This window comes from Botryllus schlosseri, chromosome 15 (assembly GCF_051294905.1).
Source record: "Botryllus schlosseri isolate E-star chromosome 15, Bs_hap1, whole genome shotgun sequence".
NCBI lineage: Eukaryota > Metazoa > Chordata > Ascidiacea > Stolidobranchia > Styelidae > Botryllus > Botryllus schlosseri.
This window is the reverse complement of record NC_137250.1, coordinates 14,104,238-14,120,841: the sequence shown is the minus strand read 5'-3', so window position 1 is coordinate 14,120,841 and position 16,604 is coordinate 14,104,238. Positions and strand designations below refer to the sequence as shown.

At 41.5% G+C, this 16,604-nt stretch overlaps 1 protein-coding gene across 1 annotated transcript; it reads right to left on the bottom strand.

The window, feature by feature from the left end:
- Positions 1-686: 686 nt before the first annotated feature.
- Positions 687-13,930, bottom strand: LOC145457604 (uncharacterized). The gene is made up of 9 exons (XM_080335822.1): positions 13,652-13,930; positions 13,424-13,509; positions 13,037-13,156; positions 11,447-11,628; positions 7,441-7,807; positions 3,966-4,129; positions 1,625-1,932; positions 1,470-1,567; positions 687-1,401 (listed from the first exon to the last, which is right to left on the bottom strand). Coding segments are annotated over exons 1-9 (1,572 nt in total). The 5' UTR covers positions 13,898-13,930; the 3' UTR covers positions 687-1,400.
- Positions 13,931-16,604: the final 2,674 nt, after the last annotated feature.

The following is a 16,604-nucleotide window of genomic DNA, read 5'->3' as shown; positions in this document are numbered from 1 at the left end:
ACTGTGGATATTACCAATCGCATCACCACATGACCTTCCGCCTTCTGTTTCAACGATGTGCCAAAGGGGCACTGCACTCTAAAAATGATGTGGCCTCTAATTGAAGGGCAAAAGGAAAGGTGATTTAGATACCGCGTTCAACGGAAGATGTTCAGTCAGGAGATTTATGTCAAAATCGGTCCTCGTGTATTCTATATTTTTGTCGTGTAGGACATATTTCCTTCATAACATCGGCTGACAACTATATAAAGTTCGATATCTGCGGGACTGCTGGAGCGTGAAGTTCTTGTGGAAATTTCGGTAAATTGCAGCTCCATCACGGTGGCGTTCTGAAGAAAATGGCTGCGGCCAATTTTTTTTCGTCTTGCCCTTCAATTTGAGACTACATCATTTTTAGAGTGCACCGATGCATTACCCATTACCTAACTTATATACCCTGTCTTTCAACATATAGCTTCTAAACCAGTGGTTTAGTCTTCGCGGACTCCTTTTCTTGAAAATAACATATTACCATTAGGCCTATATGTAGAAACTAGAAATTGGGTTGATTTTTTATTATTTCAGAGCGAATTCCGCAACCGCATTTCTTGAAATACGTGGTCATGCCTTGAAAATCCAATTGAAAATCCTTGAAAATCCAATTCGATTTGATATGAACGAGTGCCGAAAATCCATTCTCACAAAGATATGTGGTGGCGAATGTAATAATAACACGTAGCACAACCGACGATACCATTGGGTATGATCGCAACAAATATAGCACCAAAATTTATAAACAGATTTTTAATGAGCATATAACGTCCAGCCAGGTCATTTCTCATCTTGAAGTTATTTTGGAAGAGTGACTATATGTATATCACACGATAAAATGGATTTTCGCAAAAATTCGGAAGTCACTGTGATTACCAGTAAAAGTAATAAAACGAAACTTGCCTCGTGGTTTTCCTAATTTCAATAAATGCAAATTAGGTTATCAACCATTTTTTAAATTTCGAGGTATCGCGGACCCCCGGTTGAAAACTACTCTTCTAAACGTATAATGAAAACACATATAATATGTGAAATAGAGTGGAGTCATTTCAAAATTGTATTTGTAGCAGAACCGACTGAAAAATTCAAATCTTATGGTACCGTCTGACAGCTAATCCAATCTGTATCGAAATCCAAACTGTCTTCAGCGGAAACACGTTTTCATTCCGTCTTCATCAGTGCGACGTATCCCGACAGGGTAAAGCATAGCCTGATTTACGTCATTTTCACCTCATGACATAATGTGCTTATGGCAAAAAAAATTGCCGGAATAAATTTCACAGTAAAATCTATCCATAGTACACAACTATATGTGGATAAAATATATTGTCAGTTCTGGTCCTCGCAGGTTCTTGAGATCGTCACTATGACCTAATAATAAGTAGGAACACGCAATCAGACTCATCTGGAGTTGCAAAAAATCAACAATATCAACATACTAGTAACTGCGGTAAGTGTTTAGCAGGGCATCTCTCAATTTGCTCATTGTTAGTAAACAAATCCAAGGATTCAGAAGAGTTGGCAGCGCAAAGTAGATCTGCAAATTGATGCTGAACGTCGGAGAAGATCTAAATTTAAACAGCGGCTTACCAACGTTAGCGATTTCATATTCTTTGAAGCTTCCAAATGCCTCATCCGTCACGGTAGTGTACAGTATCATGGCGGTCATCGGTAGCCAGAATACGCTCTGGGTGGCGGTCACAAGAAGTGAAAAGCGCGACATCAGGTCTCGATTGAACCCAAATGAACGTACAATAGTGTAGTGTACGGAATGTCTTTTCTTCTCTGTCTCGCCCACAGCTACAGGACTACTGTCGCGTTGACGATCAGTATGGTCTAAATTCACGTTACTCGCTGATTCCGGCACCATTGGATGGATTTTCGATGACCATTCTTTTGGAGCTAGCAATGTTAGGTATAATATTGTAGTGTCATGAACACTATGAACAGCCTAGAAATGGCGAGGTAAGTCTGTAAAATCACGATTATAGACAGACAATCCATCATGAAGTATAGCAGAGCAGAGTTGTTATCGCATTGTACTATAATGACACCTGAAAACTTTTTGTTATTTATCGCAATATAGTCTATGCACGCTGCGCAGTGCGCACACTGCTCACCATGCATTATAGTATTACGTTGAGAACAAATTGGAATCGAGAGTAAATGCGACAAGTGTATGCCCCCTGCTACTTAATTGATTGCGGGTGCTTCATAGAAGGCTATCACCATGACATTTGCACATCCCATACTTGTCGATTACATACTTAAAGCCGTCAGTTCCAATAAAGCAAATCGGAATCATTCGTATCAATAAATATTGATTTATTGCGTGATATGTAGGGTTGCATTTAAAAAAAATGGTGTTTTAAAACACTTTTCTTAAAACACATTAAAGAAATTGTTGGAGCCCTCGAAATCGTCTTCGCTTCACCAGTTATAGCACGTATATATTGTTATACAATAGATCATCGGTACAGATGGATGATATGATGATGATGACCACTGATAGTAAAATGCTGCCTAGCGATGTAATCATGGTCAAGGATATTTTTATTCCGATTTCAAGACAGGGGTCGGAAGCCTTGTTCGTCAAGAAGCCATTACGATACCCTATAATCAAATGCAATGTTAATCCACTATGATGTCACCATTACAAATTGGTGACGTAATGGTTAAAAACAGTTAGACATGTTTTAAACGAGGGTCCTGTTTCGAACATGCTTGTTTTAAATTAATTTTTGTTTCAAATTCAACCCTTGTGATATGTATGTAAAGCTGGGCGCAATGATTGGGGTATTTGAGTCTGAATCGAGTATTAATTCAAATGATTCCAGTCGAGTATAGAGAGAGATGTTATTTCGAGCACTGGAATTCTATGCCCCTTGCCAGGTAGAATTAGTTCATCTATAACAGTGGTTCTCAACCTGGGGTGTGTAAAAGCATCTGAAGGGGGGCGCGAAGAAGCGGCCAACTGAAATTTTCTTTCGCGATTTACCTCCAATTCACACTTATTTCTTTATATATAGACCGAATTTCATATTCTTGAATTCTCTAATTAACAGTCATAACCTTCCATGCCATCAAACAATCTGTTGGGGTTGCTAGCATCCCGGCTGGACTTTGTGATATGACGATAAGGGGGCGCAAGATTTTTCACTATCATAAAGGGGGCGTGTCTAAAAAAAGGTTGAGAACCACGGATCTATGAGAAAGACAGTTACACAGTGCAAGATAGTATCAATTGGTCGTATCGCAGTACACGAAACATGAACTACAAGTCTACGCGTATAACGTTAGTGAAATGACATATCTGCGATGTCGTGATCAACCCACAACCTTTTTACGAAGTGGAATGAAATAGGTATGGTCGTGGAAATGCCGATAGGCATTATATTCAGTGTGGTCGTATAAAAGGTACATATTTGAACTTTCCACATCATCCATACTGCTGTGAAGTCATAATGAGTGATACTAGAATACTCGACTCCGAAGCCTAATACTCGATTCAGAATCGAATCACTCAGGTAATCAATTTTACCCAGACCTATGGTGACATACTGCTAGTACTGTTTTCATCCTGATATTCTTTATGGTTTTGGAATGGACTGAATTCGCTGAAGTGAGAGGGAGAATAGAAATTTGGAGTCCTAAACACTTAATTCAACAATATCTTCACGACACAATTTTGCATTAACGTATCTGCCAACTATATATCGTCATAAGACGCAAAGCGCATAGTTTTTATTACAGGTTCGTCCCTGGTCTTTTGTCTGGGTCCTCGATGATTTCTGACAAACGCTGACCAACAGTTTTGGTGAGCGTAAATTCATTAATTTAACAATACATATCTAATATTATTTACTATATAAACAGATAGGACTAACCGACATACAAGATATGGTTAATTGAGGAAATGAGGATTAATTACTCACCGGCGTTAGTCTTATCCCGTTTATTCGATGCAATCGCTTCGACCTTCACGAAAACGACCGTTATTGTACTGCTCAGCAACAGTGTGAACCCAATCCAGAGCAATGTAAACATGGATAGTATGTAATGCGAGGATAGAGGGCCGAAGAATTTGCTACACTGCGAACTGTAATTGAATATAATAATCCAACTTTTCCCAAATGTATATCAGGCAGGGGTGTCAAACATAAGCCCGTGGGGGGGGGGCGCATCCAACCCGAAAAGCAATTATGAGGAGATGCGAAATGAATATATTATCCGGCACATTTCTAACAAAGATATATATTATTATGAGGCGAAAACGCCAATGCGAAGCCCTTGTATGCAAGTTACAACCCGAATGGTAATTAATATTAATGGACCATATTGCAAGCAGGGCTTTGGAGCAGCCGTAAATTTGCATTGCTCCGGCTCCGGAGCCGCATTATTATCCGTGCTCCGGCTCCGGCTCCAGCTCCGGCTCCGACTCTGAAAACTATCGAAGGTGTCTGTCTATATCAGGGGTGGGCAACCCGCGACCTGCGGGACATATATGGCCCGCGAGAAGGTTTTGAGTGAACCCGCGAGCTAATTTACCATTATATTATCGAAATTGTGTTAGGCTATATTGTCGAAATTGAATTGCTCAGATTGTGAACTTGCAAGGCCAACCAAAAATATAATTAGTATGGCCGCGACACTTGGGATGTTGATGACTCATGTCAGTTCCGACGCATTGGCAGATCCAGGGTCCAGCAGTCACATTTTTTGTAAATCGTCGTACATTACAATAAACTAAAAAAGTGGTAAAATTTTTCTTCACGCATCGCGTGTTTCATTGTCACGCGATTTCTTTCTCTGTAGCCTACCCCACCTGAAAATGAAAAAACGCCTGATTTAGCCGATTGAGTCTAACTATATTAGCAATTACGAGAGAAAGTATATTTGCGTTTGCGCTCGCAGAAAGATCGTCGACGATGAAATGTAGGCACAAAATGATTGTCGTATATTAGCGGAAATCTTCGATATCGATATGTCCAGATGCCGAATAGTCCTGTCCTTTGCAAACTGAGCCCAGCGGGCGGTATACAGTCAACCCGCAATATACTCAAGTAATAATAATATTAACTTTGAAAATTTTACGCGCCTGGCGCGGCTAGTGGACAACGCACTCGTTTTTCAATTTCATGTGGCCCTTTAGCCGAAAAGGTTGGCCACCTCTGGTCTATATAGATTACTAATTTGCCCGTAGGTTAGTTATGTATAGTAATCTAGAGTCTGTCAGCCGTCAGTAACATCGGACGCAGCAACGAAGACATAGGTGCCGCCGTGCCGGCTTGTGACGACATAATGAGTACTTGTCAAATGTCGACAACATCAGAGTTGCACGAGAACGCACTATACTCCATGCCATTGCTGTGTACAGCATTAAAATTCTGATGCGGCGTTTTAACACTGGCACTGTACTCGTTTACAGCCATGCAGCTCAATTCAATCTTCAAATGTGCGATTATTATTCAACTGTAACTGTAGTAAGAGCAATATGAGCGGACATAACGACGTGATGAATAGAAATTCGATTTGTACCAAATGGCCAATGGTTTGACGTTCGATATTGGTGCACTCGTTACCAGTCCATCCGGTGTCGATCAAGTTTATCGGAATATAATATTTTCTCGTTGAAACGAATCGAATAATCGAATTAAACACTGTGCCATGCACATTGCGCCATGCTCATAACGATTTAAACTATGCAGTTTGCACATTGCACATTTACATGTTTACGAAACAGATGATTACAAATTAGAAATCGCGTATCAAATCAGTAATTTGTCTCCAACATAAAATACCATGGGGTTTTACGCTCGAAAATCCTTACTGGTGTGAATGACGATGATCCGCAGTAATGAATTCCACTTAGCATGCATAATTGCATACTCAATAACACTGTTCAATTTCGCAGACCGATTAAAGAACTATCAAGAAAGAACTAGTATTTGCTCATCCGATTCATAGCAACGATGAGATTAAATTTCTCGGCTCGTGCTCGTCATATCCACTTGTGCAACGAAATCAAGTTTTTACCCTCTCTCCCATTTCGCGTAATACATAGTGATCATTATTTTCGAACCGTATACAATTGGCCAACAAGGTTGTGCTGCTGATGAAATTGCGGGTATGCCGAATACCCACAATATTCTCAGGCATATTTCGCATACCGAGGTTCGGCACTAATGTATGAAAATGGAATATTAAACAACGACTGCTCTGCTGTTAAATCCCCAGGAGCATGGCCAAAGAGGAAAAGATTCTTAATTTCGCTGTTGAATTATGTGAACTCAGCAGATATGGTTGTTGCATATATAATAGCATCTTATGAAATACGTCGGAGCCGGAGCTACCCCTCAAATAACTGGCTCCAGCTCCAGCTCCGGCTCCGGCTGAATTTTATGTAGAGCTCCGGCTCCAGCTCCGGTAAAAATGCACGGCTCTGGGGCTCCGGCTCCGGGCTCCGGCTCCGGCTCCAAAGCCCTGATTCCAAGTTCCTCTTTCACAGTTAAATCTATTGTATTCCTCACAATGCCTATACAGGACCAACGCTGCATCAAGGGAGTGTAGAAATGTATGCCAACTTATATCGCAATGACTATCACTGTTTTAATGGTAACTGCATTCGATTGGCCTGTCATCGTATTTTTCCAATTCCGCCGATGGCGAATAAAGATGTTGAGAATAGGGTCCCTGTAACTCAAAATATAACGTATGCTGGTCTTGGTAACAAACCATTCCAGGTAAGAAAAACCAAAGGTATGGATTTGGGGGTTGCCATTTTACAATTATTTACCTGGCCTGGCACGCCAGCGATCAAATGGTTTGAATTCGGCCCGTGACACAAACTGAGTTTGACAGCCATGCTCTAAAGCAGTGGTTCTCAAATCTTTTTTTAGACACGCCCCCCTTTATGAAAGTGAAAAATTTCGCGCCCCCTTATCGTCATATCGCAAAATGCAACCAGAATACTAGCAATCCCAACGGATAGTTTGATGACGTGGAAGGTTATCACTGTTGATGAGAGAATTCTCAAATATGAAATTTGGACTATACACAGAGCAACAACTGTGAATCGGAGGTAAATCTCGCAGAGCGCGAAAAATTTTTTCAGTTGGCCACAGCTTCGCGCCCCTCATCAGATGCCTTCACGCCCCTCCCCCAGTTTGAGAACCACTGCTGTAAAGAATGTAAGGCCCGCGTGGGCAGACCGGTCTAACGACGAACACGTACCAGAATGAAGTAAATAAGGAACATGGAATGATTTCCTTTTTGTGCGGGCATACTATTTATAACGGGAAAGTCCTCCACGAAAATAAATTACAGCCCTTCACACGACCAGCATGTGTTATATAGCGGAAAGCCTACGCTCTACAATCATAATGTTGAGAAAGCATAATATTTTCAGACCTTGCGCATACCGGACTCTCTGCTCGATCTTGTCTGCGCAGCGCAACCGTGGAGCATGATCCGAGACACCCGTGAATTTCTTCGGTACATCTAGTATACAATGACATGACGGCGCAGACCAGTCCAATTGTCCACACACTGCCTATGAGCACTCGCGCAGACCGGGGATTTCTGACAAAAATGTTCGTTTTGAGCGTTTTATGTGGACGTATTACATTAGCATACAAACGGCTGGTCAGTAATAGATTTGAAATGGAATGTGGTAGCGCAGTGCGCAATACCTCAAGTGCAATGCTCCATACCATCCGTCGAAACGGTAGACTGAAAGTTCTAAAGCAGTGATTTGCAATTCGCAGCCTTTTTTTAGCTTACGAACCGGTCAAATCTTAAAAGATATATGGCGGACCGGAGGATCCTTAAACACTAGAATTAACAAAAAATGTAATTACGACAAAAGTATTCAGAGGTGGTCAAAGTAGTCAAGAAAGCTACTAAAGTATGCGATACTCAAGGTGCGATACTGGCTAAAGATGCCAAAAGACACTCCAAAGGCATTCTTCCACGCTACCCAAGCAGACGGTGGGCTCGGGATTGTTTCCCTGAGTCAGCGGGTGCCAGTATTGAAAACTCGCCGATTTGCAAAGTTCGAGCAATCAGAATATCCTGCTATTCAAGCAGTATTTGAGTACAGACCAGCTCATGGCCGCTCAATGAAGCCGACAGACGAAACAACGAGAACACTGGACGAGAAAAACTTCTCTCAATTGTGGATGGTCGTGGATTAACAAATGCCGACAACGTTAGGGTTACCATACCAAAATGGCCATTTTTGCGACATTTTTCTCCGAAATCTGGGTTTGAAAGTATTGAAAAAGTGTTCTTCTTTCCAGATTCCAAAATATGGTAACCCTAGACAACGTCGGAACAGCATCGGAATGGATTGGTAAGACCTCTATCCTGGATGACCGAAACTATATCGGCGCAGCGAAGCGCGGTCAACCAACTCTGAGAATGATCGAGATTGTGAACGTGCTCGGATGCTGGCATTATATATAGCCGCGCGGTCTCCCCACGATCACTTGATCCTCGCATCAGCGCGAACGCCCGACATCTCTTGAGTGATCGAAGGGATCATGATTCATGACGAGCCATCAGATCTTGTGATGCTGACGCTGTTGCGAAAACAAATTCCACTCCCGCCTGATTCGCGGGTCTCTCTGCTCCAGGGACATCCATCTTGCACATCCCTGGTCTGCAAAACAGTTTGCGTTCGACGAACCTGCGATTGGTCTGCGTTTGTTGAAGATGCTTGATTGTTCGAAATAACGAGTGTGAATATGGCGCGCGAATCCGGACATTGCGCCGGAATGTGCCGAGTCATTTCGTTACATAATCGAAGCCGAAGATCGCGTGGTGGCGACGCAGCACCGAAACGCTGAGCAAGTGCAAGCGGGCAACGAAGCGGGTAATCTGATGCCTCCCCATCACGATAATCAAGGGGGAGGCCGAACAGGAACCCAAGGTGCGAATGCTGAGCTAAAATACTTTCTTTGGCGCATATTTTCCAAGTGTGTCCGCGGACCTATGGCACTCGCATTAAAAGGCAGTGTTGGGATGACTCGAGTCACCTTTTTCGCATGACTTGACTTGACTCGAGTCACTTTGCTAAAATGACTTGACTTGACTCGGCGTATCAGAAATGTGGATTGACTCGTGACTCGGAGCAAAATTCACGAGTCAATTTCAAGTCATCAATTAATCGCTGTCGATAAAAATCCCTGTATCTTGCATATGTTCGGATTGTTCGCGAAACGCTGGTGTAACCCGTGAGAGCGACCAATCATTCAATGATCGTGCGTTTTACTGAGCCTCCATTGCTCTCTCACAGATAAATTGACCACGAACGAAGTGTTTGAAGCCTACAGCTTACGTTGTCGTAAACTAGTAGTAAAGTAATATAATAGATAAGTATCTACCTTAACCAAACCTCTTGTTTTATTGATTTTGAATTCGAATATAGTTTATATACTCCTCAACCATTGACGCAGGCTCGAATTGTATCATATCAATATGTAAATGGGTAAGGGGTAATGTATTGTATCTTATCAATTCGTTTCTCTATTCTCTATTTTGGTTGGTAACTATAAACTGAGGCTACGAATATGTGAGCGATACATCGCCTTCTTGGGTGTACATTCAACTCTATATTCGTTCATAGGTTCAAAATCAATGACCACTCAATCTGTATTTCAGGCAGCTAGCAAAATGTAATGACGTAGGCTAATCTTGCCTCATACTACGAAAAGGCAACTTGACTTGAATTTTGACTTGACTTGACTTGACTTGACTCGAGTCACCGCCAAAAATCGAGTGACTTGACTGGACTCGAGTCACCTTCAAAAACCGATTGACTTGATTTGACTCGAGTCAAAATGTGCAATGACTCGAAATGACTCGTGACTCGAAGGTAGTGACTTGATCCCAACACTGTAAAAGGCACAATCGGGTTGTCAGTTATGTGAAAAGCACAGCCGAACGCAAAGGCCGCGTCGCCGCGAGGTCTGGGTCGAGTCCACAATCAATACATCAGAGACGTGGAGGAGATCTGATCTAATAGTTATCGAACGGAATGCGAAAGTGGCAACGATAATGAATGTGACCATTGTGTCTGACAACGCCGACTTAGATAAAGAGCGGAAAGGCAAAGTGGAGAAATATCAGACTCTACATATCGCGCAGTGGGTAAAATCAAGAACAAAGGTGGAAGAGATATACGTGTCGCCGGTATAGTGCCGGACTGGAAAGGATCCTGGGACGTAGGAAGCGCGGAAGAACTGATCAAGTCTGTGGGCATGACAGTCACGGACCTCCGGAAAATCGCAGCTGTCGCATGCGAGGGAGCTTTCCACGAATGGATCATGTGGAGCAAGCCGACTTACCGCATTGCTCGAAGGCCACGATATAGACAATGAATTGCCCTAAAGGGTGACGAAGCCCCGAAGGCTCCGACGCGAATTATGGGTTAAGCTTTTTCCATGCTCTTGCAGAACGAAAGCGAATAAGGCGTGCTTAGGACTATAGCATGTGCAATGTGCATGGTGTGTTAGGAGGACCCGGGATTGATTTAGCACAGCACTGTATACTGCACTAGAGTTTTATAAGCACTAAACCTTCGAAATAGAAGTAGCGACAAAAAATCTCCTCAAGTACCAGTAGAGGAGGTACTTTTAAAAACATCCGAAAACTACTTCAAGTAGAAGTAGAATTGGCTGACTTTAAATCTACTCAAGTAAGTAAGTAGCTGTGAAAACAGTCATAATACTTCCGCATGGACTGTCAAAAGCTGCAAATTGAGCAATTCGGAAGTTGCAGAGAGCTTGATTCATATTAACGCATCCCATAGTAGCTATATCAGGGCCGGCCAACCCGTGGCCCGCGGGCGACATGTGGCCCGCGAGAAGGTTTTGAGTGGCCCGCGAGGTAATTTCCGAAATTTCTAATATCATCAAAAATGGATTGCACAAATTGTGAACTTGCATGGCGAACCAAAAATTTGATTAGTCTGGCCGCAACACTAGAGATGTGATGACTACAATATCATTTCCGACGCATTGACAGATCCATCAGCCATTCACATATTGGTATATCTTCGTACACTACAATAAAGCAGAATAATTTGCGATAGATTTATCAAAGGTAAAAATTTTCTACAAGCTTGGTGCAACATGTTGTCACTCGATTTCTTGTTTTTAATGTTGTTGCCCTTTCGTGAAAATGGAAGAATACCTAATGTATCAGATTGAGTCTAACTATATTCGCGATTACGTGACAAAGTGTCGTTCAACATATGCGACATTGCGCTTGCGCTCGCAGTAAGACCGTCGACTATGATCGAAACCTATCGCACGTAAGGTGGTCAGGTTCCTGGGGTGGTAACTTCCCAGGGACCCGACCGCGAACGTATGCATCTCCACCTCCTTGGCCGCGGCAAGGCGGAGAGACTCACAGAGGTCCTTGTACTTTGCGTGTTTAAGTGCAACAGCAGCGTCCATACTGGCTACTCCATTCTCGAAGGGGCACACCACATCGATGACTAAGACCCGGCAACGATCCGCTAGGATGAGGTCGGGCCTCAGCCGCCTGTTGGCCAAAGTGACGTGCTCCATGCAAACGCGGTCCACATCACATCTGGAAAAGCTGCTGACTGCTGCTGATTACTACACTTGGTTCTAAACTTCAACACGCATGTTCTCCAGACATAAGTACTGAAAAAAGTCACAGTAAAGAGTAATGATACTGCGAATGAAAATGAAACTAGAAATACTTTTTATAAAAAGCGAAAAATTCATTTCATGTCTTTTTTTTCAGAAAGCTTTAATATTAGTGGTCTGCTAAAACGGGTCTAACGCCATGTCAGCGGCAACTTTTCCAGATTAGGACACGCCATGTGCTGCTAGATTACGATACGATAGGTAGATGACAGATTGCAAAATGGTAGTTTCAATCGTTTTGATGAGCCAAATTTACTCTGAATAAGCATGTCATATGGGTGACAATGCGCTGTGAACGAAACCACGCAACTCGCAACCTAAATTACATTCATCGATACTTACGCGAAAACTCGACGAAAATTTTGGAATTTACTCAACTTTGGTGAAAATAAAAATTTTGTTTGTACTCCGTGAAAACAGCCCCAAAATGCGTTAGTTTCTCTCTCTAGTTGGAGGAATATAACACTGCTACTTGACTAACTGAAAATAGCCAAAAGTAAGTAAGTAAATTACAATATTATTGAAGTTCTGTACCTCCAAGAAGCTGTACAAAATACCACGACGTAGAAGTAGCGGGAAATTATATTTACTTTAGTAAGTAGTGCAAGTTGTCGAAAACTACTTGAGTACTTCGAAAAAGTACTTCGTTACTGACCATGCACCGCAGTAAAGTATATGCAAACCTTTTGATATGTATCTTTTTCTAAAATGTAACAACTCATAATTTAAATTTAGGATTTTGCACTTCTCGGAGATGCGAACCTGGATATCTATGACGGTGCTCTAATCGAATCCGTCTTAATGTCGTGATGGAAACGCCACCTGGGGTATGTCATCATATGATATGTCCAAATATTTTCCTCTCAGAAAATCAAAATATCCTATAATTCCTCATGACTGACTTCCCTGATCGCATCAGAGAGCTATTTATCAGTGCATAGGCGAGGTTGTCAGGCTCCAACAAGCAGTCAACATTAGTTCTATCTAGTCCGTAAGATATATAAAAAAACTCAGGGGGTTGGTCAGGGTATGGTAGCCTACTTAGTATAATCATCTAATCGTACCACCAACCCCATATAAATCCTGACACGATATATTAATGTTGCTTTCTCCTGGCATATCCAGCTGTCTACAGACACACTATATCTGTTTAACTGTTTATGCCTTGCGTTCCAGGACCGGCATGACGAATCATTGAAATGTGAAGAAGTTGTTTTGTTTTTAATGACTTACGATAAATTTCAAAGTAGCCATTGGCATCTATGTTTCGCCACAATGTTGCAAATGACGGAACTGGGGAAGTTCTCATTCTGCGGTGACCTTACCTGAAAAATTTCCGAAGTCGTTCGCGCAGGCTCTTCTCGGCATCCGTAAGCTGCTGCTCCAAGAGTGTCGTGGCGGATCGTGAATAGGTGAAGTAAACTGATGCATTGACCAGGCAGACACTGCGTGGCATAGAAAAGCGCGATGCATGTGATGCGATTGGTATCGAGCTTGGTATCGACACTGCCAGGCAGTTGCATATATTTTGTAGCTAGCCTATATTGAAATACTTTGAAGTTATCACGTTTTCGGTTAAGCTGATCAGATTATTTTATCACTTGGAATGGGATGACTGAACTGGAATTATTTCTTTTGCAAACTTGATGCTGATAAATTGTTCAATGTGAGACATTTTACACGAAAACAACTGTATGCATATTCAGACAAACCTGAATGTGGAGACGAGATGTAATGTCACGAAGGCTCCTTTGATCACTGTATTGCCGATTGCGGTAAAGTTGTAATACTTCAATATCTATCAATGATGTAATTACTAATTACATCAAGATGTGCATATTATCGTAAACGGATTTTCTTGTATTACGGTATAGAAATACGACCGGGATATATTCATTATTCTATTTATCAATGAGATCGATATGTCGGCAGCTACTCACGTGAATGCAAACCGTTAGAGCTGCCACAAGCAGGTCTGCACTTATAAGTGAGGAAACGAAGCGGTAAAGGTTGGAGAGAAACTTCGGCCAGTACATGATAATAGCTATCAAGATTAGTCCGTTCTCGATGATGGCAACCGTAGAAACGATGATTCCAGCCATACGAATATTGTTGTTTTCCTGATACAAGCAAGAAACATTATCAAGCCCCCGCCAGTGACTTGTAGCAAATGACGAAAGCGTCATCACGACGAAGACTCGCAATGAAATTACGAGATTTGATTTAATCCAGTAGTTCTCAACCGCCGGTCCGTAGCAAGTTTCCCGCCGGTCCGCCAAATATAATAGAGTTATTCTATCTCAATTCTAAAATGCAAGAAGTTGGATGCTCTGAAGTTGGATGTCCAGTAATAAGATAAATGAAACATAAAATTGAAAATTGATTTGATAGTTTGGAACGTAATTTCTGAATGGTGTCGTAATAGTCAGTTCACGGTATACTTTGAGCGTACTTCTAAAAACGTCATTAAATTCCGACAGTGCGATTAAGCAGTATAATAGAGTAGGGATGGTGTGAACGGGAGGTTCACGTTCGCGTTCTGTGTCCGAACCTCCGAAATTTAGAGGTTTTGCACTGTGAACCTTTTTTATATATTACAATTTTCACTTAGTCATAACATCTTTGGTTGAAATTTATTGCATTTCAAATGCGGACCACTCTATGCATGACGCTGGCAGCATAAAAATCGACACTAGACAAGCATGCGCCTTGGCAATCTCAATAATTTTACCCGCTTTGGTACAAAAGTTTGCTCGAAATATCCTGCTTTCAGTTTTTGAATATTTAGTGACGCTTTGCTGCGAGCTTGTCCCGCAATCACAAAACTTCAAGAGCGAAATACGCTACATGTAGATCGGCGAATGATGCTTTTTCAACCAATCAATGAAATTGATATCGTTGTCTAACGTAAAAAATCTAGCAAGCGTACAGGATCCATCTCGATTTCATATGTTGATTGTATCATAAGAACAAAATCTGTACGATTGGGGTGTTGGCTATTGCTGCATAACTTGTTAATGGGGTAAAACCCGTTTTACACTCTGCTCAACATCAACGTATAGCAACACTCAGACGCCGAATACATTTCCTTGGTCTGACCTAGACCATTAAGGCATAAGGTTATGTTCCCTTGGAAGTCCTCGTCGAAATTGCTGGCAAAGCGGTGGACGATATTGATTTTATGGGATTATTATATCATTTGATTGCCCCATTTCGCGACGTTTAAAAAGTCAGTATGTACTTCAGCATTGTGACATTATGTGTCTCGAGTCTTCGCTAGGTATCGTGTACAATCACTTCACACTGAAATGATTCACACGAACCTGAACCTTTCAGAGGTTCACACCATCCCTATAATAGAGGCTATAGCAAACAGCAAATTTGCATTACTTATAAAAAAAAATCACAATCAATGTTAGTGGTCTTCAACAGCTGACTTCGGAAGCTTCCTCTTGCAGAAAATTCAATAAAACCACGCATAAATATCTAATATCAAAAGGGCAGCATTAAATGAAGTTTCCAATATTAAATTTGAGTACATACATTTGTTGTAATAAAATTTAGGGTTAATTTTGATTTTTCAAGGTCCACTGGTCCGCCACGTTTGTTTTGGCGTTTTACCGGTCCGCGAGGCCAAAGAGGTTGAGAACCACTGAACCTAGACATGTCGTGCTGTAAGTACGGACACGATAGAACCCTGCCCTTAAGAAATGAATGTCTGCCTGAAGTGTGTGATGATGCGGATTCCAACAATAAAATAAAGAGCTTTTACGGGATTACAAGCGATTAAATACTTATCAATGCAGTGACGTCATATTTCTATTATTACGCTCACGCAAGCACAATTGGGCATCATATCTGATAACTAGGGCAAGTTTTTGTTGCAGTGAAATCCGTGGAAAGTTGCATTCATTTTTCACAAAAGTTGCACTAAAAAAGTATATTTATAGGCAAGTTCCATGAAAAGATTACTGTATGAGATGCTGGAATCTATCCGTATCCAAGAGGCACTGTAGCTAAACTAAGTGTTGACGACTTCAACAAAGTCAATGGCCTGAAAATTGGCCCATGTGAAAATACAATTTTCGGCGGTCTATAGCATGAATGTATACGTCAATTCCGAAAGGACCTCAAATTGGAATGACAGTGAAATAATCAAGCGATCTATTTATATATAGTGACAAATATTTCCAGTAAAAAGTTACTTGCATGAAAATTCCGAGAAATTTGCATGAAAAATTAAAAAAGTGACAAAAAGTTGCATGAAAAAATGGAGAAAAGTTGCAAAACGTTGCAATATAGGAATCCTCCAAACAGCTTAAAACATCATACTACATATCTACTGAGTATTTAGGAAGCTGTCGGAAGCTGTAAAAAAAGTTGCAAAAACTTGCACAACTGATAACTATATGTTCTGGTTCGTGTAAATATGCACATCGAGCATTTTCTCTGAAACGAGGCATGATTCTTGCTGTTTCCATATGATTATAAATGCATTGTAGCTGTGGCAGGTTAAAAATCGATACGATGCCTAGTTAAGAGATCCAATCTGGGGCATTCTGATTATACCAACGCGGGGCCTACGTGTATAAGTATCATTTGCGGAGGTATCGGACATACACTCGTACCGAAAAGAGTGTGCATTCACACCCAAAGGGTGGTCTGTGAAATAGAGCCAAACTCAGAAATATATCATGGTTATAAATCCTTCGTTAGTACGTGCATGGTGCATGTACCAATTGTACCATCCTATCCGTAGTGCAAGAATCACTTCGATAAAATTTTGTTTGATTTATACCGTGGTGTAGGTTCAAAGGTCGGTTCTGGCTTAGAGAACCATGGGTGCTATTCACACCTATATATCACGGGTGGAAGACGGATGTCAAAACACAC

Coding starts and splice junctions, on each gene's coding strand:
- LOC145457604 (XM_080335822.1), bottom strand. CDS start 13,897: ATGACGCTTTCGTCATTTGCTACAAGTCACTGGCGGGGGCTTGATAAT. Junction 13,157..13,423: donor CATCTCGTCTCCACATTCAG/GTTTGTCTGAAT, acceptor TATGCCACGCAG/TGTCTGCCTGGTCAATGCAT. Junction 11,629..13,036: donor CGACTTCGGAAATTTTTCAG/GTAAGGTCACCG, acceptor CAGCTTTTCCAG/ATGTGATGTGGACCGCGTTT.